This window comes from Melanaphis sacchari, unplaced genomic scaffold (assembly GCF_002803265.2).
Source record: "Melanaphis sacchari strain LSU unplaced genomic scaffold, SCAv2.0 Contig36_pilon_pilon, whole genome shotgun sequence".
Lineage (NCBI taxonomy): Eukaryota > Metazoa > Arthropoda > Insecta > Hemiptera > Aphididae > Melanaphis > Melanaphis sacchari.
In genome coordinates, this window is record NW_020271232.1 from 3,359,477 (window position 1) to 3,382,725 (window position 23,249).

General features: G+C 25.5%; 3 protein-coding genes across 4 annotated transcripts; 2 read left to right on the forward strand and 1 right to left on the reverse strand.

Annotated features, from left to right (window-relative positions):
• Positions 1-3,041: 3,041 nt before the first annotated feature.
• On the forward strand, positions 3,042-6,924 carry LOC112597041. Its single transcript, XM_025342950.1, has 4 exons — positions 3,042-3,145; positions 4,382-4,493; positions 5,093-5,209; positions 6,841-6,924. The coding sequence occupies exons 1-4, from the start codon at positions 3,042-3,044 to the stop codon at positions 6,922-6,924; spliced, it is 417 nt and encodes a 138-aa protein (XP_025198735.1).
• Positions 6,925-15,283: 8,359 nt separating this feature from the next.
• On the reverse strand, positions 15,284-19,199 carry LOC112597059 (two pore calcium channel protein 1-like). Of its 2 annotated transcripts, XM_025342973.1 has the most exons (14): positions 19,095-19,199; positions 18,618-18,798; positions 18,365-18,549; positions 18,135-18,299; positions 17,951-18,076; positions 17,505-17,821; positions 17,337-17,436; positions 17,087-17,267; positions 16,804-17,022; positions 16,614-16,733; positions 16,197-16,536; positions 15,834-16,126; positions 15,652-15,761; positions 15,452-15,571 (listed from the first exon to the last, which is right to left on the reverse strand). In XM_025342973.1, exons 2-14 carry the CDS (start codon positions 18,679-18,681, stop codon positions 15,452-15,454), a joined length of 2,340 nt encoding a protein of 779 aa, XP_025198758.1. In that variant the 5' UTR covers positions 18,682-18,798; positions 19,095-19,199. The 2 variants fall into 2 exon arrangements, with proteins under 2 accessions (XP_025198757.1, XP_025198758.1); XM_025342972.1 differs by lacking the exon at positions 19,095-19,199 and having other exon boundaries at positions 15,284-15,571; positions 18,618-18,681.
• A 315-nt stretch (positions 19,200-19,514) lies between these two features.
• On the forward strand, positions 19,515-22,756 carry LOC112597061 (60S ribosomal protein L6). The gene is made up of 5 exons (XM_025342974.1): positions 19,515-19,625; positions 20,422-20,703; positions 20,777-20,883; positions 22,099-22,450; positions 22,526-22,756. The coding sequence occupies exons 2-5, from the start codon at positions 20,422-20,424 to the stop codon at positions 22,685-22,687; spliced, it is 903 nt and encodes a 300-aa protein (XP_025198759.1). The 5' UTR covers positions 19,515-19,625; the 3' UTR covers positions 22,688-22,756.
• The last annotated feature ends 493 nt before the right edge of the window (positions 22,757-23,249 follow it).

The following is a 23,249-nucleotide window of genomic DNA, read 5'->3' on the forward strand; positions in this document are numbered from 1 at the left end:
GTTCAATGTGATTTTTGGAATTGCAGATATCTGATTTATTTTTCTCCATAATAATTCGTATTTTCGTGTACTTCCAAGTCCAAAGATTTTTTGATAGTGTACTTATTTATGAGAATTAATTCATAGCTTAGTGTATCAAAATACCGTCGAATAATAACATTATTATTAATCTTAGACTCGAATTGTACATACAATCTGCTGCATAAGTGCAACTAAGATCATAAAAATCTATACTTTTTCCCTACACCTCCATACAATACACTTTTAGAAAAACATTAATAACAATGAGTATGGATGAATTTTATAACAATTATGAATTAACCATGTGATTTTATGTATTAAATAAATTATTTTCGTATTATTTATCATAATTCTGCTGAAAATGTTATAGAGAAGTATAAATTATATAACTATGTATAATATATAGGTACAAAAGGTATAGAATGATGTGTTTTTAATATTTTACTTTTATTTAATTACTAAATCTTAAACACGAGTACCAATATTATTATTTTAAAATTTTATATAAAATATTATATGGAAAAGAAATATTAAATGATAATTTTAAGAGTGATCATTCGAAAAGCATTGAAGTTTTGAAAATATTTTTCTTTCTATTTCTCATCGATATATGAATAGTTTAATAATAATATTGCTATTTTAATAATTAAAGTACAGCAATTATTATATTTACATTTATTATATTATAAATACCTATAGTTTACTAAAGTATTTATTTTTATATTATTTTATCCATTTTTTTTTTGTAAAGTTCTTACATATTAATATCTAATGTAATAATAATTTACCTATTAAATTTTTTTATAACTACACAGTTATTATCATAGAAACAAATAATATTTTGTGAATTATTAATATAAAACGAGATAGATGCTTAGTAGTAGTAGTTTAACAATTTTTCGTTAATTAATATAGATAATAATAATTGATGATTGTACTATCCAAGTTATAAAAATAGGAAACCATATACTTATTATATGCGTATCTATTCAATTAAATGGTTTATGCTTTTTATTATAAAAAAAAAAAAAATACTTTAAATATTAAATGTCATTATTTATAATAATCACTAATTTTGCGGCAATGTAACAACTGTATATTTTTAATCTTTTTCTTAAAAATATAGTTAAGTATTAAAGGCATCAGCGTTAATATTATTTAGTGCATCGAGGTATATAAAATATTAACAGGGACATCATCAAAAAACAAGATGATAAATTATATAAGTGTGTTATACACGTATTGCTAGTTGGTGCGTGTCATCTGGCAGTCAATAATTCAGATATTTCGTTAGAGACTTTCAAGTGGTTTGATGGGGAGAACGTGGACAGATAGGTGTTATATTAAACGCTTATGAAAGATTAAACCTAAGTATCCGGTTTCAGATTTTATAGAGATTAATTATTCATTATGTAGTGATATTGAAAGTCCAGATTTATATTAATGACGAGGAGGCAATAAAAGATAATATATTTTTGTTAATTCTTATTTTTCAACTATTGTATTTGTGTATGATATAAGTACCTATTATATTAATACACTAAGTGGCCGTTTCCGTAACATTTCCGTAACAATATTGATTGGCCGTTATTATAGATGTCATTATTAAATTGTGTCGATATTGTAGCATAGGTCCTGGGGGACGTTTAAAAGGTTCTAAGAGTATCATGAGCATTGAGAGATGATTGAGCGATCATGTCATTGCTTCAAGGGATTTCCGCCATTGTTGTAAAATTATTGGAGTTATTTATTGTTAATGCGAACTGTGAATGTGCAGTTTTCTAAGTAGGGTTTATTGTTACAGGTACTCTATAACGCCACAAAATGAAACCACATTTCTCTGAGTAATAAATTGTAATTGCGCTAAACTTTTTGTTTGAACATAAAATTTATTACGATTTTTAATTACAAATCAAGTGTGTTATATGTATGGATCATAGTATCAAGTCCAACTATAGATTTATTTTACTAGGTCACATAGATTTTAAAAGATTGTCGACTTTGTCTTATTGTTAAATGATAAATTAATTGTAAATCCTATGTACCTATAATATTGAAGCATAAAATTATATTCGTTCTTTGCCAATTGTTTATACTTTTTAGAAATTAAAACGATCGTTAGTAGCATAACTTTACTAAGTACCCAATACTCGCATTATTGATTTCTGTTAATCAATTGCATATAGATTAGAAATTAAAAAACAGATTTTTGTTTTTAGATTTTTTGTACTAAAAATTTGACATAATTAGAGTATTATTATTCGATTTACCTCTAGTATTTGTACCTCACTATTTCAATTTTCTGCCGAAATGACGTCGGTCTCTCATCCGACTTCTTGATGCGACTCTCTAGGTGTTCTCGACTCAGTTTTCCGTGAAACTTTTCAAAATACAAGAGTGTATTATTTATTTAAATTATCTGATCATTATATCTTTTATAGGCTCAATCAACATTACGATTATTTCCATATAATGTTACGTCTTCTCTACTTGGCTTAATCTATACTCTATTCACGTTTAGAAGCGACTTAGGCAGCCTATTACTGCATACGGGCATGACATAATTCTATGTATATATTATTGAAAGTTGATCTTAATCATGGAAAACTGTTATTTGTGACCTGAGCGCCGTCTACAAAAACTGTCAGCCTAGGTCGCTTCTAAACGCAAGTAGAGTATTGACTAGTGACTACATTCCACCACCATATTTGTTAAATTGATTTGGTTTGTTTTATTATTATTATAATTATTATTTATTTTTTTTTTTAATATTTATGATACTGTTGTAATTTTTAATAAGTCTCTGCCTGTATTTGATGTCTATTATGATGCAAATAAAATAGAATAAAATAAATATGTAACTTTACCTATAACTGCTATGAAGATGCATATTTACCCCAGTATATAATAACTAATAAGTAGGTAAAAATTAATTGGCGCCACTGTGTTATCCCATAATTTATAGCCTTTAAATTTGCATATGTATTTTATATAGCGACTTTTACAGTTTTTTTTTTTCTATGAATAAACTATTTAGAACAAACAATAATGTGAAAAGAAAGTCGTGGGATAGGAATCGTTTACAGGAGTTATCTAAACCTAAATTCGATTTTTACGAGTATACGTGAGTACAAAACCCATATATTTATATACACTTATATGTATATTAATATATTTTTACATTATTTTGTGATTAAAATTGATTTGGCTTTCAGTATCAAAAGAAATTCAAACCAACCATTGAATTAAATAAAAATGATGACTGTTACAATTTAAAAATTTCAGTATAATAGTTTAATTTACTTTTTTTATTATTAAATAAAATAATAAAATTTATCTTTAAAATTGATCCGCATATTATCATTTGATTTCTTATAAGAACAACAAATAGTGAATATTAAATCGTTTTCTTTTTTTCATGATTGATCTCATAAAATATAATTATAATAATTATTGTTTGTAGTGTATTTTTTTGTTTTTACTTAATTGTTTATAATATTAAAATGCATAAATGTAATTTTAACTACCTACGTACTATATTGTAGGTATCTACATGTAATGCAAATAAAGGTAATTATTATTTTATGAAACAGTATTTCTTTTTTAGTTTTTAATTTTAGTAATTGCGCGTTACATTGAAACCGTATGTTACCACGACTAAAATAAAATAATAAAATATTTTAGAACGTAACTAATTGAAAACTGTACAAATATTCAACTGCATCAAATTATTTGTATTTCTCAGAAGGTAAATAAATAATATAGATCGATCATTTTGGTTTTTTGTAAATTTCGATCGAATATAATTTGAAAATGAATAAGACGTAGATCGAATTTAATCAAATTATAATCTAAATTACAGTGTTATGAATATGTAAAGTTAACATTTAATTTAGTATAAAACAGGGTAAATCCGCTGGAATTATTTAATTTTTTACGGGCAATGCCATTCAGGATCATTTAGTAAGAAAATAACCATTGATTCAAGTTAGAATATCAAATATGATTAGTCCAATAACGTATTAAGTATAAAATAAAATCATTATATTATTATATTATTATTATTATTATCATTATTATTATATTATTATTATTATTATCATTATATTTTGTTTAAACGTGTTTTTTTTGTATGGTAACTTGCATTTAAAATTATGTGAATTTATAAATAATTATAACATTTAGTATTTAAAAAATTAAGTTATTTAATTGTCGTATAATTTTGGTGCATGAAATTATTTATTTTTCGGAAGTAATAGGATTTGGGGGTTGTTAAACATGAGATATTTTTATAGATATATTTTTTGTTTGAAGATAACTTTTGTGAAAACATATTATTATAAATTGGAATCAATTTCAGTGAAGAAACGGTGACTATTAGGCGCCATTTTCGGACCATAGATTTTGAGAGGATAAAGGATTTGGCTACACCGCGGAGGGTAACATCGAGCGTCGAACAGGCACCGCGCAAGGTACGCTTGAACATAATATAACAAATATAATTATATATTTTTAGTAGGTAAGTAGGTACCCACACCGATGATTTTATTACTGGAAAAAACTTATGATTTTCATAAGTGTACATAATTTTATCAACAATATCACCTTTACCTTTATTGAAGAAATCATTACTTCTCAAATTAATATTTTTTGAAGATAATCACTTTATATTTTCAATGTGACTCATCAAGACGTTGAATGCTTATTAATCTTTATGTTACCTATTTAATTATTTATGTTTATCGTTTTCCGTTATAATTACGTTTATATACGTATTTCAATCATTTTTTGTCAAATATAACGTTTGCAAGCCCTGGTTTACATTTTTGGATTTTTTTTATTTGCTGTTTTTGAGCAACTTGTCTGTGACAACTGTATATAATATACGTTTTTTATAACTAGGGCAACCTAGGTACCATGACGCGCGATATTGATGACCTGAAAATAGTTATATAATCGGTTGCTATAAGAGCAATTTAGATACTGTAAAACAAAATTGGTCAGAAAAGAATTATACTTAGCTCAAAAACTTATTTGTGTTAATATATAAGTTATTTTATCATGTTTTTAGTACAATTGTTGCAAGGTACCTTTATCGGTATTGTTGCCAAGATTAGAAAAGCTGTCCGTACCACCGAGACGGACTGACGTAACCGAACACGTTAAAACAGACGAAGACACATTTTCGGTATAATATTTATAACACTTACTACAACTAGTACAACTGAACACCTCACGGCTCACATTTTACTGAATATTGTTAGAACCCACATGCCACGTGTTCAAATATTAAAGTAACACGAATTATTTCGGCTGAATCACCTTACATTTTATTCGGAGTTTGTTTATGGTGTATAGAACGTTAAAATACATTTAACCTAATTTGATAAAATATTTTTTTAAACCCTTATCAGTGCATAATTATTTATTTTTTTAATCGAAATACAAATTTTAAGACCGGATTTGGATTGTCCTTTTTTCCTAATCAACTTTGACTTATTGAGTTCAATACCAACACTGCACATTACACAAATGTAATCAATTGATAATATGAGCACAATAATCTGTTGACATTTATTGAACTTTTATCGGATTAGCTGGATTAATAGTAACTTGGATACCAGATATGAGAGAATAATATAATAACCAATTTTACAGCTCTCATCCAGCAATATATTATATATTTATTAAAGTTCTAATTGAAAATCAAACAGAAATAATATTGAAAATAGCTACAATACAGAGTAAAAAAAAAAAAACAAATACCTAAAAAACAAAGGATAAAATATTTAATATTCATAGTAAATATATGTGGTATGTGGGAAATTAAAATTCTAATAATTTATTAAAATATTTAGAGTATGTTATTGGCTTACGCTATTCCGCTATAACTGATTAATTGATATACCTATAGGTAATGAAGTTGTCATTACAAATTTTATATTTATTTCATTTTTATACATAATACATATATATTTTAAATTTTTATTTATATTATAAATTACATATTATTATTAGTTGCTTATTTGTATACAATTATAATTATAAATTTATGACTTTTTTCAAGAATATTTTATGTATACTTAATTTTTCAAAAGCCAAATAAATAATATGGCAACGTTGCACGTAAATTCGTTCTCAATCGTATTGTTTTTGGGTTTTTTTTTTTTTGGGGGGGGGGGGGGGGTGGGGGGTGGGTTCTTTGTTAATTTGAACTGTTTTCAATCGTTTGGCCAAAAAGTATTACTTTTTCAATCGTTTGATAGACATTGAGTTTTTATTACTTTCAGAATTGAATTTTATAGGACTCTTAAAAGTTACCCACATGAATTTATATCTACTAAAATACGTAACATCGCATGGAAATATGCAAAATAGTAAAATTATTGAATTTTTAAAAGATTTAAGAAAAAGTTTTTCATAAAATTATGTGTGTTTTAAATATTTTAATGTCTTCTATTTATAGAAATACTTCAAACAAAATGTAAGGTAATTCAATCGAAATAATTTGTGTTACCTTAAAATTTGAACACATGGAATTCTATTATTTCTTGTCTTTATTGTCTTTATGTGTATACAACCAACGCGGATTTATCAATTATGAATACTTGTTTGAACTTAATGCGTAAATTTACATACTGTATAAACTGTATAATATAATCAGTAATATATTATAACACAATGAACAAATGGTAACAAAAATAAAATAAAAAAATAATCGTGATAAATATATTAATAAGGAGAAAAAGGCATTAATCATACGGCTGTTTAGTAAATAATAAATACTCGAATTGTAATTTAAAAATACGTTTGTTTTAGGTTAAAAAGTCAGCTCTGAAATATATCGCTTCTGAAAGATTGAAACGGTTAGCCACACCACGACCATTGTACCTAGTTGATTGAAACTATTTCGATTAAGTTTTTCTATATACCTATAGCTTAAGCATTGATAGAGTTTGACAAATAACCTCCTATACAAATTAAAATTATTCCTTTCAGCTCCCTACTATCTTTAATCCAATCTTACCTCTTTCATCGTACATTTGCAGATTGATAATGTGACTATATGTGACTATATATCCTCCTACTTTTCAATCTCTGTCAGTGTTCCACGTGAAAGTGACTTGTCATCCGATTTATTTAATATGTATATACATCGTATATTCTAAAAAAACAACAAATATGACCATAATAACTTATGCAGATGATACAGTTATACTCTCATTTAATTCAGACCCTATTCTTTCTTCAAACTATTTCAAAAATCACCTCAAATTAATAAACACCCGGAAAACCAAGCGGAGAATTTTAATAAATCTTTCCATATGATATTTATATTTAAAAAAAAACAATATCTCCTCCCCTCACTTTAATTTCAAGGTGTCGAGATTCTTACATCGAATCAGGTAAAATACTTGGAAATCTTACTAGAAAAAAGATTAACCTGGGGACCACATTTAAAGTTCAAACGTAAAATTCTTAACAACCGCCTTCGTCTACTTAGGCCGATTCTCAAATTTAAGCTATCAATTTACACAAAGTCCAAATTGTTAAAATTAGTACGAGCGTCTGACAGCCCACGAGCAAATTTATTATCAATTATTATATTTTTATTTCTTATCAAATAACCTAATATTATATTACACAAATTGAAATTTGAAATTTGAATATCAATAATATAAGTATATAATATTATTCGTATTGACTTGACTTATTAATTATATTTTAATTGTATTTATTAGGTACTTAATTGACTAACCTATTATATTTAAATTTTTTAACTAAATTATTTTACTTAATTATTTACCATGTTTAAATGCGCATGGTTAATATTTTATGCAGCTGTTTATCATTTAATTTACCCCCTTGTGATACAAACATACTATGGAATTGCTGATGGAATGCGTCCTTCCATATGTACATTAATGTGCCTAATTAAATTGAATTTTTTACCAAATGTTTTATTGCAATATGCGCATTTAAACAAGGTAAATAATTAAGTAAAATAATTTTATTAAAAAATTTAAATATAATAGGTAAGTCAATTAAGTAATAAATACAATTAAAATACAATAAGTCAAGTAAATACGAATAACATTATATACTTATATTGATATTCAAATTTCAAATTTCAATTTGTATAATATGATATTAAGCTATTTGATGAGAAATTAAGATATAATAATTGATAAAAAAATTTGCTCGTGGGCTGTCTCTAGACGCTCATTAAATCAGTAGGATGATTTGGTGAGTTCTAAATCCTGATTCGCTGATCCTTTGAGCTATTTTAACCTAACCAAATCTAACATACCTCCTTTCCTCTTTTCATCACATCTATTACGTAATCTAACATAATTTAAACTATCCCCCACTTACCCTAGCCCCCTCCATCACAACTTTTTACGTACATAGTGTTATTATGTCAATCATCTGTTTTACTTATTGTATTATGAAATACAGATTGTAAATTTCATAAAAAAAAAAAATTATCGATCAAAATTACTATAACTAGAGTTTTAAAAATAAGTCATAAAATGTATTTTATCGATACATTTCATTTTTGTAAAATATAAATAAATTAAAAATAAAATAAAATAAATTTTAAAACGAGACGTGTTATTCATGTGTTTTTGATGTTAGGGCGGAAGAAGTATCTTGTGAACTTAAAAATTAAACTTGCAAAATATCATGGAAATTTAGTGTTATATAATTAAAAAAAAAATTTGTCTTGTGAAAATTGTTTTATATTATAATTACTAGTTACTACCTATGTTATTACATTATATGTATTGATATTAAATAAATTATTCAGAGCGAGTTTGAACTATAGCTCGCCCGGAAATTGAAGTTCTCTTTCGTCAATAATGAACAAAATTTTAAACACCTAATTGCTGGTGGTTAATCAAAATTGAAATCTACGTCACGTAGTTTTTATCATACCACGATAAGTTTTATAAGTTATACACTACATCGGTGATATGTCGTTACTCTGGTCTTGTCAGACTGGAAAAATATTATAAAAAACTTTTATTTATATCGGATGGTAACTCCGCTTTGTTTTTTTATTGGATTAAATTTCTTTGTCAAATTCTAAAAAGTAAAGAAATTAATGTCTGTATTTTAAAAATAAGGGAAATATCGGAGATGGTGGTTAATATTAACACAAGCAATGTAATAATAAATCATATACTATTTTACAAGCATTTATGTACAAATTTTATTCTTAATCTATAATTGAGGGTACATGCAGCTTATTTGTACTTGCAATGATTAATGATCACTAAAAATTTATAGTTTTACTTAATATTATATAATGTAGTAAATACTAAATAGTAAATAGTATTTCACATATTATTATGATATGTTTATAAAATAGTGAGTATATAAATAAATTATATTAACGTTCTGACTTCTAAGTCGCAAAATTACAAGATATTAACCAAAAATAAATACAGTAAATTAATTATAATAATAATTTGACCATTGCAGGCGACAGTAGTTTTACGAGTATTTATGAAGTGGTTAAATTTACAATCTATATGCACAATTTTGAAGTAAAAGCCCATAGATAGTAGGTACTATTGAAATACATTTTATATGGTATATTGGTATGTATTATAACCAAAATAATAGCAGTGCTCATAAACATGTAGTTAAACTATGTATATATTGGTATAATTTCTCATAACTCATCAAAAAAAAAAAAAATCATCCATAAAGAAATTTTATGTAAATAATCATTATTTTAAAAGTTATTGTTAATTTCATAGGCTTTGTAGTTTTAGCTAAAAAAAATAATAATATTTTACAACGTGACTAAAAGTTTGTTTTTATTTTTTAAATATCAATTATTAAATATTAAACAAAAATATTATAAAGAATTTAAATCTTTCTAAAAGTGTAAATTTTAATAACAAATAATATTTAATACAAAATATGTTTTAAATTTAAAAAATAGTCATTTAGCCATGTGATATTATATCTATATATATTTTGAATTTTATTATGATAAAAACAGATTCTAAATCTATTTGGTAGTGATTTGATCAAAGTAAAATTTTAATATTTTTATCTTCATTTTAAATAATTCACAATTATCATAAGTAGGTAGGAAATATTACGCCTAATCGTAATTTAATAGTCAAAACATAAATATAATGCATAGTTACTTATTATGTAACTTTAAAGGTTTTTAATCTAAACAATACCAAGTCAAAAAATGTTACCATTGGAAAAAATATCAATAACAGGATGTCACTGATGTCAGATACACTCAATACTAATAATCTAATAATTAATAATTATATACATAATATATAATATATTAATATGTAATAAGAAATATAATACTGTTTTATACATTTTACGTAAAAGTAATTTTACTTTTAAAAACTAAAAAATTATAGTTCGTAAACATTTTTTTAAAGCGATTAAGTTATCAAATTATATTTTAAAATTTGAAATAATGTATACGGATAACGTGACGATCCTAAGTGCATGTAAGAGATTCATTATTTCAGAAAACGTTTTTGAAAATATTTCTTTTTGATAATTTTAAATTGTTAAAATATTTATCTTTTAAGTTTTTACTTTTTTGAATTAGTACATACAATTTGAATTCCACATTCCTAGTTAGAATATATTCAGAGTATTTTTATTTATAAAAATCATATCTCAAAAAAGTAATTTATTAGTTATAGGTATTTAAAGTTTTGATGAGTAAAGTAGAGGACCAACGTTTTGCGGAATACCCTTGTACTATTAAAATCCGCTCAACTAGCTTTAAGTACTTATACATTATTATCACTCGTTCATGTTTATAATATCAAAGTACTCCAAAAAAATACACTATAGAATAAGAAATTAAAAGTGAATGCTCTCATCAGAAGAAAACAAATTTCACAATAAAATATAGTAAAAGTTTAATTTTTATTTACAATAAAACTGTGGTTTTTAGCCACTCAAGATATTATGAAAAAAATATATTTTCAAAAACGTTATTAGTCTTTGAAATAATGAATGTCCTACGTTAAACAACGGTAAATAATGAAATGTTATTAAAGGGTAATATTTAAAAAAATACTTTTCGAAAAAATATCTTGGTTTGATTATTATTGAAAAATTTACTAGAAATCGAATGTCGCGGTCAAATGCAGTGTATACATTTAATATACGTTAAATGGCGCTTTAAGATGAGTGATAATAATTATTGTTACAAAACATACCATTTCCAAACGTGATTTTAGAGAAAAATGAACTAATTATTTACAATTACAAATAATAAAAAAACTTTATGATTCTTATGTTAAATTTATTCTCGGTATTTAAAAATGCGGCAAAACGCAATAAATCCAAATATTATTAGTTCAAAACGTATAGTTACAACTTGAACCACTTTCTACATTATGTTAAAATGCACATGTTTTTTTACTATAAGTAAATATAGCAAACAAAATTAGAGTAATTAGTAATTACATAGTGTACTATTTCCAGTTGTTTTATAATGCTTGAATGCATATTATTAATCTTTTGTATAATTATTATTAAGTTATTTAATAAATTTAATCGTATGAATTCATTTGAAAAACTAATTTATTACTTATGGTTGCTATATTATTATTATTCCAAATATCTAGTGTTATGGTTGTTGGTATAGTAAATTGCGTCAAAAGTGATGATGATCACTGATCAGTGTTTTCATTTATTACACTATTACACACTTATATTTATGTTAATTATTCAAATGTTGACTAATAAATCTTTTTGTACTTGTTCTTATGAGTTATGACTTAGTTAATATCATATTACTATAAAAATAAATAACTTGATATTTTTATTTTACATTAATAAAAAAGGTATTGAGATAATCTTAAAAAGAAATTTATCACTTTTTACGGTATAAATTTTGTTTAGTACTTAAATTGTTTACTCAAACATTATTTTATAAAAGTAATTCATGTAAATAAATATAACATACTATATAGCAATTACCTACTAAAATTTAGTAAAAAAAAAAAGAAATAAGATAAGATTTTACTATGTTATAATTGGGTTAGGTTTCTAGATATATCATATAACTTTACAATATATTATGATATTATGAAAAAATTAAAAAATATAGTGATAGAAAGGTACGATTGATTATTAACATCTCAATATATAAGTTTAAAATAAAAAAATCCTAGAAATAACGTGTTATGGTAGAATATTGAACGCAAAATGACCTTTATTAGATAGGTAGGTAGGTATATCAATTACTTTCAACTGTCATAGCTTAAAATATTAAAATAATCAGTCTTGTGAGTTGATACCCGAGTCTGAATGGCTCTAACCCATAAACCTCAATTATGAAAGTGGTGCTCGAGTAATTTTTTAGTTATGTGATAGCCGCCACTGCATCTCATTGGCTAGCATTTAGCTAGCACAACAACAAAACATTAAATTACGTCAATCATCCTTTACTCTTTACTTTAATTACGGCATATCCCATATAATTAGGAGCTCTGTTATAGACAGCTTAAGAGATTGTTAAACAGTCATATCAGCTTTTAAGTACTAATAAGGGTCGTGGACTTTGTTACAGCTGCATCGCCACCTATACGAGTACCTCTCGTATTAGACTAACGCATACTACCTGGTAGAATAGGTATTTATATATATATTTGGTCGAAAAACTCTATTAAACATTACTCAGTTAATTCTTAAATTTAATAAATAATTATCTACTTTGTAAAACTACATTTCGATTTAACTTTATTTAATCAACCTCAACCTCATCCGACTAATTGATGTTTACGTGTCTTCATCGTAAAAGAAGCATGCAATGACCGAGTGGTAAGAGCACAGACTGGTTACTACTACAGTAACTATTGTCATACAAATTTTGTCTTGAATACTAAGTTAAAAAGAATTGCTATCGTGAAAAATTACAAAATTGTTACCGTGTATTAAAAATGTTCAAACCTGTGGAGTGGATGGGGTAGGGTGTTAAGCTCTCCTTCATGTGTATCCCTCATATTATTTATGCAGTATAACTCATTAAATTTAGATAATAGAAGAATGGATGTGTTATGTATATGGTATTAAAAATAGTACGTTATGTAGTATATTATGTATATAATTTATTAATCAAAAATTGTAACAAATAAAATAAAAATAAAGTGAATCAACAACCACAATAATGGGTACTTCTACATACAGTCAAAATTAAAAATCAATCATTAGTCATTTACTAATTGCTATTGAAATATATTATAATAATATGATAACAGTAACTGAATAAAATAAACTATATTTTAATTAGATATAACACTTAAAATGTGTTTGTGTAAATTATGTCTTTTCAGGTACTCTTAAAATTGAATATTATACATGTTATTAAAAATTTATTAAAATTAAATATTAACATTAGATACATATATTGATTATACTTATAACTACTAAAGTAGCGATAACTATGTTTTATGATTATGGATTACATGTTATTTCAAAATAATAGTGGTGAACTACTATACAAATATTATTCAATTATACAATTATCAAATTAAAATTTGTAATGTTTTGCATTAAAAATTTTAGTGGTTTATGAAGTATACTCAAGTCAATACTAATCATTAAATTAAATTTCTTCAATTTTTAGGAACTTATATAATCTTTTTTTTCTATAATTTTCAAGGAAGACATTTAGGATTGCACTGTCAAATATAAATCTATTTATAGTAATTAATAATACTATGTGATCACAGCTACGGTATATTTGCAAAAAAATCAAATACTTGATGGGTAAAATATATTTTGTTTGGGTTACATTATAATTAAACATAGGTATAATATATATATATATAATGATGATATATGGTTACAGCAATTTTTAGCTTATGTGATTTAGAAACTTAAGAAATTATCAAAGATGAATATGGCTATGTATTGTGAAAGTACACAAATATTTTATTTTGATATAGGCCTAAGACAATAGCATTTGATGAGTAAGAAGTTATACTTGTAAATTAAAACAATTCAAATAAAATTTAACGAGATAAAACATAATTATGCTATTTAAATATATATTAATACATATTGTTATAAAGAATTACATGTTACTAGTTAGCTATACTAATTTAATGATACAATATTTAGTTAAAAATCTTATTCACAGGGTGCTCTCAAAGTTTGTCATCCTATATTATACTTGCTCACCCCCTTGTTACAATTTAAGATTTAAGACCACAATGAAAATAAGTAATTTAACTTTTAAAATAGTTACAAAAATCTTATAATAGATTAAAAAAAAAAACACACATTATAAGTTATGAAAATTGTGACTTTCAATACATAGAAATTTTTCAAACAAAATATTATAATGGTTACATACATACTGTAGATGGTATTAGTCATTAAACATGCAAGAGTTATAATAATAGTGTATAGAGTATTAAATATTTAATAACATGTTAAATCATGGGTTCATAAAAATTATATTTTTACAATATATAATAAATTATTAACATAGTATAATTTTTTTACTGTCATACATAGGTAGATGACTAATTGATAAATTTTCTTTTAAATAAAGTAGTGTTATTAAAAACTAAACCCAAAAGCCCAAAATTAAAAGAGAGTTAATGAGGTAAATTATATTATATAAAAAATGAATTGAATTTTGATTAGGCATAAAGTATAGTTCCAATGAGAGTTTACATATTTTATTCACCAACCCATGAGTTTAAATGTTTTAAATTAACGATCTAAACTCCTTTTAAATAATTAGATGAATATAATTTATCTAAATATTACCTCACGGTTAGGAGATATAATACAGTTGGGTATAATTGTCTATTATCTTAAAATTTGTATTGTATAATACTAGGTATATTTAATATAATATGTTAATCACAGAAAAAAATATTTGATTCAAAACAGAAATAAATAATATTAATAAATATAAAACAATAATAATAAATTAAACTATAAGTAAAAACTAAAAAAATAGTAACAGAATACTTGATCATATTTGTTCGGAATAATACTATGATCACAGGCTAATATTTTTCAATACTGTATAATATTATAATAGTTTTGTCCGTAATTTACTGCACGGCACTCTTAAATACTATCCAATTTCTTCAATAATACTCTTAGTACTAAGTACTTATAAAATAAGTATCATAAGTGTATGATATTAAATTGAGATACAATCAAAGTGTGATTTGAAAAAATTAATTTTCATAAAACTTAAAAAAAAAATAATAATAAGTTTCAATTGTTTAATGTTTTAAATGAAAAAAATTATTAGCATAAGTTAATAAATTATTAAATAAAGTTATTATTCTTACCTTATACGAGTTGTATGACAAAGGTAAATAAGTTAGCTACCTTTAAATTGACCCCATCAGTTTAATTCGTTTTCTTCATTGAATAGAAACTTGTTTGATTATAGACGTTTATCAATAGCAGCTGCTTCTTGCATCCATTGTTCAATTTCATGTCGATACATTCGTCGCTGTAATACTTGACGATTTCTCGGTCGACTTCCCAAAAATGATATTTTACCCTATTAATTTTAAAATTATAAATAAATATTACTAATTAATATATTTAAATACAATAATTAGTATTTATATCAGCACTTACAACTCCAACAAACATATCTGATCTGTATTTTTGCAATGCTTGGAAATCTTTCACATAATTCATAACATCTTCCCATTTTAATTCAATTTCCTCGTGGAGCAATTTTTCCTCTATAATAAGTTAAGTAATTTAATATCAACATTGGATTTTGATAATATTATTAAATTAAGAATAATCATTACCGTCTCGTTTTGTAGTTTGCTTTTTGTATTGAATTCGGAACCTAAAAGCTTCAAGAACTGATGCAACAACTATAGTTAACACAACCATGGTAAAGAGATAAAATAATACAAAGTATGCTCGACTAGCAGCATGAACTTTTGTCGCATATCCATTCATCACAACAAACCAATTATTGACAACCGTCAATTCAAATAATGTTACAAGACTGACAGCCAAATTAGGAAAAGTGTTTAAATAATAATAACCAGATTTGTCAGGCGTGTATTTATAATATGTTTCAATGTTTGTGCCACTAAAATTTTTAATAAATATATTTTGTATAATTAAACAAACAAATTTAATGTAAAAATAATGATAATTACTTGCAACAATTTCTCATATCATAGCCAGCAAACAGTTCCATTCCAATTATGGCAAAAAAATAATACATGACAAGCATAACACATCCAGCTGATTTAATTAAAGGTGATAAAATCGCCATAGTACCAATAATGTCTCGATAGCGTTTTTTTAATTTGAATAATCGTAACAACTTAAGTGGTCTAAAAACGACTACATAGACAAAATCTGGAAATAGACGTAGGGATATTACAGCAATCAAACCTCCAAAGGTTACAACAAAGTCGTATAAATTCCAGCCAGATGAAAAATAACGTTCTAATCCCATGCCAAGTGTCTTCAATGCTACTTCTAGAGTAAAACCTACAATATAAGATTTTTTTATAGTTTAAAATTATAAAAATTTGACATAAGATTAATAATTAAGCTATTTTAAATACATGCTAAGAAGAAGCAAGTGTCCCATCCGGCACTAAATGCAATTACTGAAGTTTGTAAGTTAGGATAAGATTGCATTCCTCGTTCAATCATTGCAATACCATTTAATGTCGTTAAAACGTCTAAAATTAAAAACATATTTTAAATAATTTTAAAATTCATAAATAATATTATAAACATAAATTTTTTTACAAAATATGTGATCAAAGTATGGCCATGAAATGATTGAATTTGCAGTTTGACAAATTCTTTGTACTGCTGGGGATGCTGTGAAGTACCAAGGTGTATCTAAAGCTTGTGGTTGCCAAGTCATCATTACAGAGTCATATATCCCATAAAATTCTTCAATGGTCAATGAACCAGTTCCACTTGTGTTTAAATATCTAAACATAACTAATAAATCTCGGTTACCTGTAAATAATACAATGATGATAAGTTAGTCTCTAATAATTAAATGGTATTTATTTAATTTTATTTTTTTTGGGGGCATAATATCTCATTACTCCTTCAAACTGAGCAAACTCCATTTGGTTAGGATTTTCTTTGGTCAAAAGTAGCTTAAATGCATTCTTACATGCTTGACGTTTGTGTAATAGTAATTTTCGGAACTTATCTCTTTCAATACTAGTGAATGTTTCATAAACCACAGCCAACATCTGAAATAAATTTATTATAATAGTTAAAATTTAGCAGTTTATTATATCAATTATATTAAATTTATTCACCAAATTCATGAGGAGATATAATACAATGCATAAGTATGAAATAAAGAACAAAGAATACCACTTAGATTTTGAATAAGCTGGCATCATGATATCTGGAAAACTAAAATATACCATATTACCATTGTAATACTTAATTTTAATATAAATTATTGAAAAAACATTACTAACTTGGCTGTAGTTAATAAAACAAACATATTGACAAAGCTGTTAAATAAAGTATCAAAGTGATTGTGTACATCTGTGGTACTTTTGAATAAATAATATCCAAGCACAGAATATACAGTGACAAAAAAAAATATCAATAACAACATATCAAATATTGGAGGTAATGATTGAAGTATCTGTCGAATAAATCGCCGAACACCACCTAAGTAATGAGTATCCACTAAAAAAATTGGCCGCAATGCTCTTGATACTCGGAAATGAGATGTTTGACGTATTAACACTACAAATGCTTCAACAATCATAATTGTCAACGTTATACACTAAAATGAAAAATAAATGGATATATTATTATGGATAACTATTAGTTGATATAATGTAAAAAAAGTAATACAAATAATTGAACTATCTATAATTATATACCTTTTAATTATTATATTAGAAGCACTTACTTTTAACATGGTTCGTTTGTGTTTCAAAATTGTTAACCAACCCATCCATCTAAGTTTCAATGCTAAACCAAGGCCAATCACTGCCAAGGAAAATAGTTCAATAATACTATGTAGAGCAATTGGCATCTATGAATTAATAAATCATAAAATTAGTAATAATCAATTATTTATAGAATTGTCTTACTTTAAATGGTGGCGTAGCCGGATCTTCAGCGAATGCTAATACAATTAGGACTAATGATGTAGCCAAATCCATTCCATAGTACCAGTCATTATGTACCAATAGATAAGCTGGAAGAGCTTCAGGTTCGTGTGGATGAGAATCAAATTTTTCATTATTTTCTCCTTCCTAATAAATTGTAGATCAAAAAAAATAGATGAATGGTTCAACATTTTTTCATTAAAATAGTTTACTTCTAAAAATATAGATGCTTCATGGTAGTTCATCTCCCAAAACTGATTTACATCTATTCTACGATCACCATCACTAAATATCACATCAAGACGACCGTCAAAGTGATTTCTTAAATCTATATTTTCACCATCTTCATTTGGTATTGTTGAATCATTAATACTTAATGGAACGTCTCCATTGCGGTCTAAACATGTAAATAAAAAATATTATCCAAAAATAAAAAAAAATCAAAATGAATAAAGAAAAACTCACTAGGTGATTGGGCATGATATGAGTTTACAATAATATCATCTTCAAATCTTGAATAGTCAGTCATTTTGAAGGTTTTTGATCAATTAATAGAATAAGTTGAAAATGATTAAATAAAAACTACACAACTCTGAATATAACTGGTGGAATCCATGGTATGAACTATCTTTGAATTCATAGGTATCTGTAGAATATTTTATTTGTATTTAAGTGAACCTGACCCATTTTAAATGAGAAAATAATTTACATGCCTAACGTGCTGATGAATGAAATATTAACTAAAATTTAGATTTGCATAAATAAATAAAACTGTATAGTGTATGTTAATTAAGTAAAATGTTTCAGGTCCACTTAGTGTATTTTTAATATTTTATATGCAGATCATGACGTGCACCACTGTGTAGTGTGTACACTACAGCTTAATGATACACACTATTAAGTTACAAAATATTAAGAAGTAAAGTATATTATAATACTCACAATCATTAATCAGTAAAATACATACTAAAGATAAAACTTAACATTTAGTGTTAGGTGTTAACACGTCGTCTTGGTTTGTTATTAGGAATATCAAAACAAAAAGTTGTGAATGTTATTGTTAACAAATATCTTGATAAGAGTAATCATGCGTAAAACAGGATGTGTTAGGTTAGTGGTATGAAAACTATAACCAATTGGCAATTACCAAATGTGTACACTATTGTTATTATTTTAATTATTATTTTAATAAAAACAATTCTATTTGCATAGTTTAATTTGTTTTTAATGACAAGGGCAGTATTGTATTGTCTAACGCGTTTATATAATATAAAATATTAATAGTTTTTTACACATGAGAGTTAGTCGGTGCCCGGTGGGAAATAGACTTGTCACCACCGACATTGGCAACACTGTAAACAGATAACCTCAATTCGACTTGTTCACTTACCAAATAACAATTCTTAACGCTGTCTTCTTTTTTACGAGTGTTCTATTAACGTAGTGTTATACTTCCACCGATTTTCCAGTAAAGTAAGTACCCATTTTTATCCGTTCTAATCTGTTCAATCTCTTAAGTTTGGCTAATTACGATGATTTCAATGAGTATCTATTAAAATGTCTTTGTAAAATATATTAAAAATATTTCCCCCCGAAAAATTGGCTTATAAACAGCCGTTGTGTAAAATTCGGTTCGTCGCTTCATAAAATTGTATTTATCGTTAACATTTTGTTAATATTTATTTAATATGTGTGTGTAATTGAATCCTCACATTTATATTTGTTACTCTAGATTTTCGCATTTTAATTTTATTATCATCAAAGGAAAAAACAGGAATTTACCGGTATTGTACTAATCTCATTCTGTTCTAATTTCATTGTCTAGTGAAAATGTAGTCTTGAAAAAATTGTGCCCATTAAGAATAATCGTCTCGTAAAAACTGAAAAAGTTATTTTTTAATTATTAATGAGAAATAGGTTCCGATGAATGATTCATAGTCTCGTACTGCTTAATGTAGTTGTAGTATTATTTAAAATGCATTTTGGTATTATAATTTAATTAATTATTACATAATATTACCATTATAGTGTTGAAGTTTTAGGAAAAGTATGACCTAGAAAGGTATTAATCATTTATATTTAATTTTGTATTATTATCATCAAAATATATTTCAACTTGAATCATTGTTAGAAGTTTGTTCTTTATAATAATGAATATGATTCGTTAGCATAGATTGAAATAATATGTCTACTAATAAATATTATCTGATATATTTATTATATCCCAAATTTATTTTAAATATTTTATCTAATTTAAATTTTTTTTTAGATGGTTAAAGTTAAAGAACCAGTTGCAGCTAAGTCTGCATCTTCTGATGCAAAAAAGAAGTTAAGACCAAGCAAAGTTAAGAGCTTGGCTAAATATGAAACCAAAAAGAAGGCTAGAGCAGCAGGTACCCTGAAGAAAAAGCCTAAGCAAAATTTGTTGAGTGGTTCAGCTACATGGAAAGTGGTTTACAAGAGTGGAACATGGCGTTTCGTTCATAGACCAACTGAAGCTAAGTTGATAGCTAAGGCTAAAGCAGAAGGAAAACCATTGGCTGAAACTCCAGTGAATATTTTATTTGCTTAGTACTTTTTATACTATGGTTATAAGTTATTTCAACATAATTGTAATTTTATAGAAAAAGAAGAAGTCTATAATTGTTAAACCAATCAAGGGCGAGAAGAATGGTGAAACCCGTGAAGTACACACTGTCAAACGCAAGGCATACTACCCAACATTGAAATCGTAATTATAAATACATTATTATCTTAGGTTAATTTTAAATTTAGCGTTTAATATACCAATAAGTAGTAATTTAAAGAATACTTAAGTGAATGTTTTTTTTATTTTTCTGCTGTAAGTTACAATCACAATCAATGCTACTAATGTTTTACATGTTAAATCAAATTTTTCCAACTAATGACGTAGTCAAGTGTTATGATGATTCGCCTATGCTCTGTTAATGCATTTATTTCTATCAAATTTTAATGTTCAGTAAATTTGGCATTAATCATAACTTTTTTATATTTAAGAAAAGCATGATAAATTGTTGATATTTTAGGCTACAAAGTACAGATGTATACTTACTAAGTACTCTGCTTCATTTAACATGTTGCTCATTTTAAAAAATTGGCTATGACTTATAAAATCATGAAAGCAATTTCAGTATTGAGCTATGATATGCCTGTAGCTTATAAATATACTTTCATTGATTCTTCTGTGTGATTTTAGTTGCTATGTTTTTCTATTAAATTTAAATAGCGATTTAAGCAGTTATTGAACCAGAGTCGCAGGTTATACGCATTGAAGTATTCCTGTGCTAAAGAAAGTTCATAAATTATTTTCATTTATATTTATGCACCTTTTATATATATTTATGTACAAAATGGACACAAATAAGTGATACATTATATTTAAGCTTATTGTTATATTTAACTTTAATTAAATAGACTTATATATATTTTTAAATATTGAACCAGAGTCGCAGGTTATGCGCATTGAAGTATTCCTGTGCTAAAGAAAGTTCATAGATAATTTTCATTTATATTTATGCACCATTTTTATTATTAATGTATACAAAATGGACACAAATAAGTGATACATTTTTTAATTTTAAAATTATAAATATTGAACCAGAGTCGCAGGTTATGCGCATTGAAGTATTCCTGTGCTAAAGAAAGTTCATAAATCATATTCATTTATATTTATGCACCTTTTATATGTAAATCTATATTAAATGGACACAAATAAGTGATATATTTATTAATTTTGATCTTAATTTATTACATCTATGACAAAGAATGCTAAGTTTAATTTGTATGTATAAAGTATTCATGTGATTAAATTCAATTTATTGTAAATTTTACCAAAAATGAATGTATTGAATGTATATTTAAGTGTCATTTTTTTTGTATTCTTATTGTTTTAATAATACCTACAAAAATATTTTTATGTTTATAGACCAAAGAAACATAAGTCTCGTGGTTTATTCAAGAACCATAAGCGCAATATCCGTTCATCATTGACTCCTGGAACAATTGTTATTTTGTTGACTGGTGTTCATAAGGGCAAACGTGCAGTCTTGCTGAAAACACTTGATACTGGTTTACTTTTGATCACTGGACCATTTATTTTAAATGCCATTCCAATGAGACGTGTACATCAAGGTCATGTAATCGCTACCAAGACTAAGTTGGATATTTCAAGTGTTAAGATTCCCGAGGAGGTTGATGACAAGTACTTCAAGCGTACTTTATTGAAGAAAAAGCCTAAGAAGAACGATAGTAAAAGCTTATTTGTTCAAAAACCCAAGGTATTATTGTTGAGCTCGATTAATTATTATTCCATTTAACTTCAATATTATTTATGTTTTATTTTTTTTTTTTAGACCTACCGACCAACTGAAAAAAGGAAGTCTGATCAAAAGTTAGTAGATGCACAGGTATTGAACATCATTAAGAAACACCAAGATAAGAAATCTCTTTTCTTGTACCTTTCATCTATGTTTGGCTTAAGGAATAATCAATACCCACACAGAATGCAATTTTAAATTTACTGTATGTATTGGTTGTTTCTTTCTTTATGAATACATGAATATACTGGTACATGTATTTTTTAATTGTTTTTTTTTTTTTTTGGATTATTTTTGAACCTGAAAATTCCTTTTTCTGATATAAGTATTCTTTAAATGACAAAATATATAATTTAATCCAATATTAATACTTTGTACATTTTTGTACAAAAAAATATATATACTTCTATTATTAACCCATATAGTATTAAATAATGTATTAATACCTTAAATTAACAGTGGCCTTGTCTATAAGGTAGCTGTTGTAATAACTGGTAAAACTTAAATTAGTGATATAGACTTAATAATTTGTTGTTTACATATTATATCAACTATATAGTAATAATTGGCATTGATAATACTCTGTAACAGCGGTTCTTAATCTGTGGGCTGTGATCTGCGTCAGCCTTAATAATTGCATACTACAACACGTGATGTATTTCAAATGAAAGATATACAAAAAAAAAATTGTTGAGGGAGTCCGTGTTCTACTAAAGGTTAAGAATTGTTACTCTGTATAATATTGTATTGTCATAATTTA

Bases quoted from the DNA above. Each gene is read 5' to 3' on its own strand.
- LOC112597061 (XM_025342974.1), top strand. From the start codon at position 20,422: ATGGTTAAAGTTAAAGAACCAGTTGCAGCTAAGTCTGCATCTTCTGAT. The intron at 20,704-20,776 runs GTGAATATTTTA...GTAATTTTATAG, and splicing joins AACCATTGGCTGAAACTCCA to AAAAAGAAGAAGTCTATAAT. The intron at 20,884-22,098 runs GTAATTATAAAT...TTATGTTTATAG, and splicing joins TACTACCCAACATTGAAATC to ACCAAAGAAACATAAGTCTC.
- LOC112597059 (XM_025342972.1), bottom strand. From the start codon at position 18,681: ATGACTGACTATTCAAGATTTGAAGATGATATTATTGTAAACTCATAT. The intron at 17,268-17,336 runs GTGAATAAATTT...AATTTATTTCAG, and splicing joins TATATCTCCTCATGAATTTG to ATGTTGGCTGTGGTTTATGA. The intron at 15,572-15,651 runs GTAAGTGCTGAT...TAAAATTAATAG, and splicing joins CAGATATGTTTGTTGGAGTT to GGTAAAATATCATTTTTGGG.
- LOC112597041 (XM_025342950.1), top strand. From the start codon at position 3,042: ATGAATAAACTATTTAGAACAAACAATAATGTGAAAAGAAAGTCGTGG. The intron at 4,494-5,092 runs GTACGCTTGAAC...TCATGTTTTTAG, and splicing joins TCGAACAGGCACCGCGCAAG to TACAATTGTTGCAAGGTACC. The intron at 5,210-6,840 runs GTATAATATTTA...CGTTTGTTTTAG, and splicing joins CAGACGAAGACACATTTTCG to GTTAAAAAGTCAGCTCTGAA.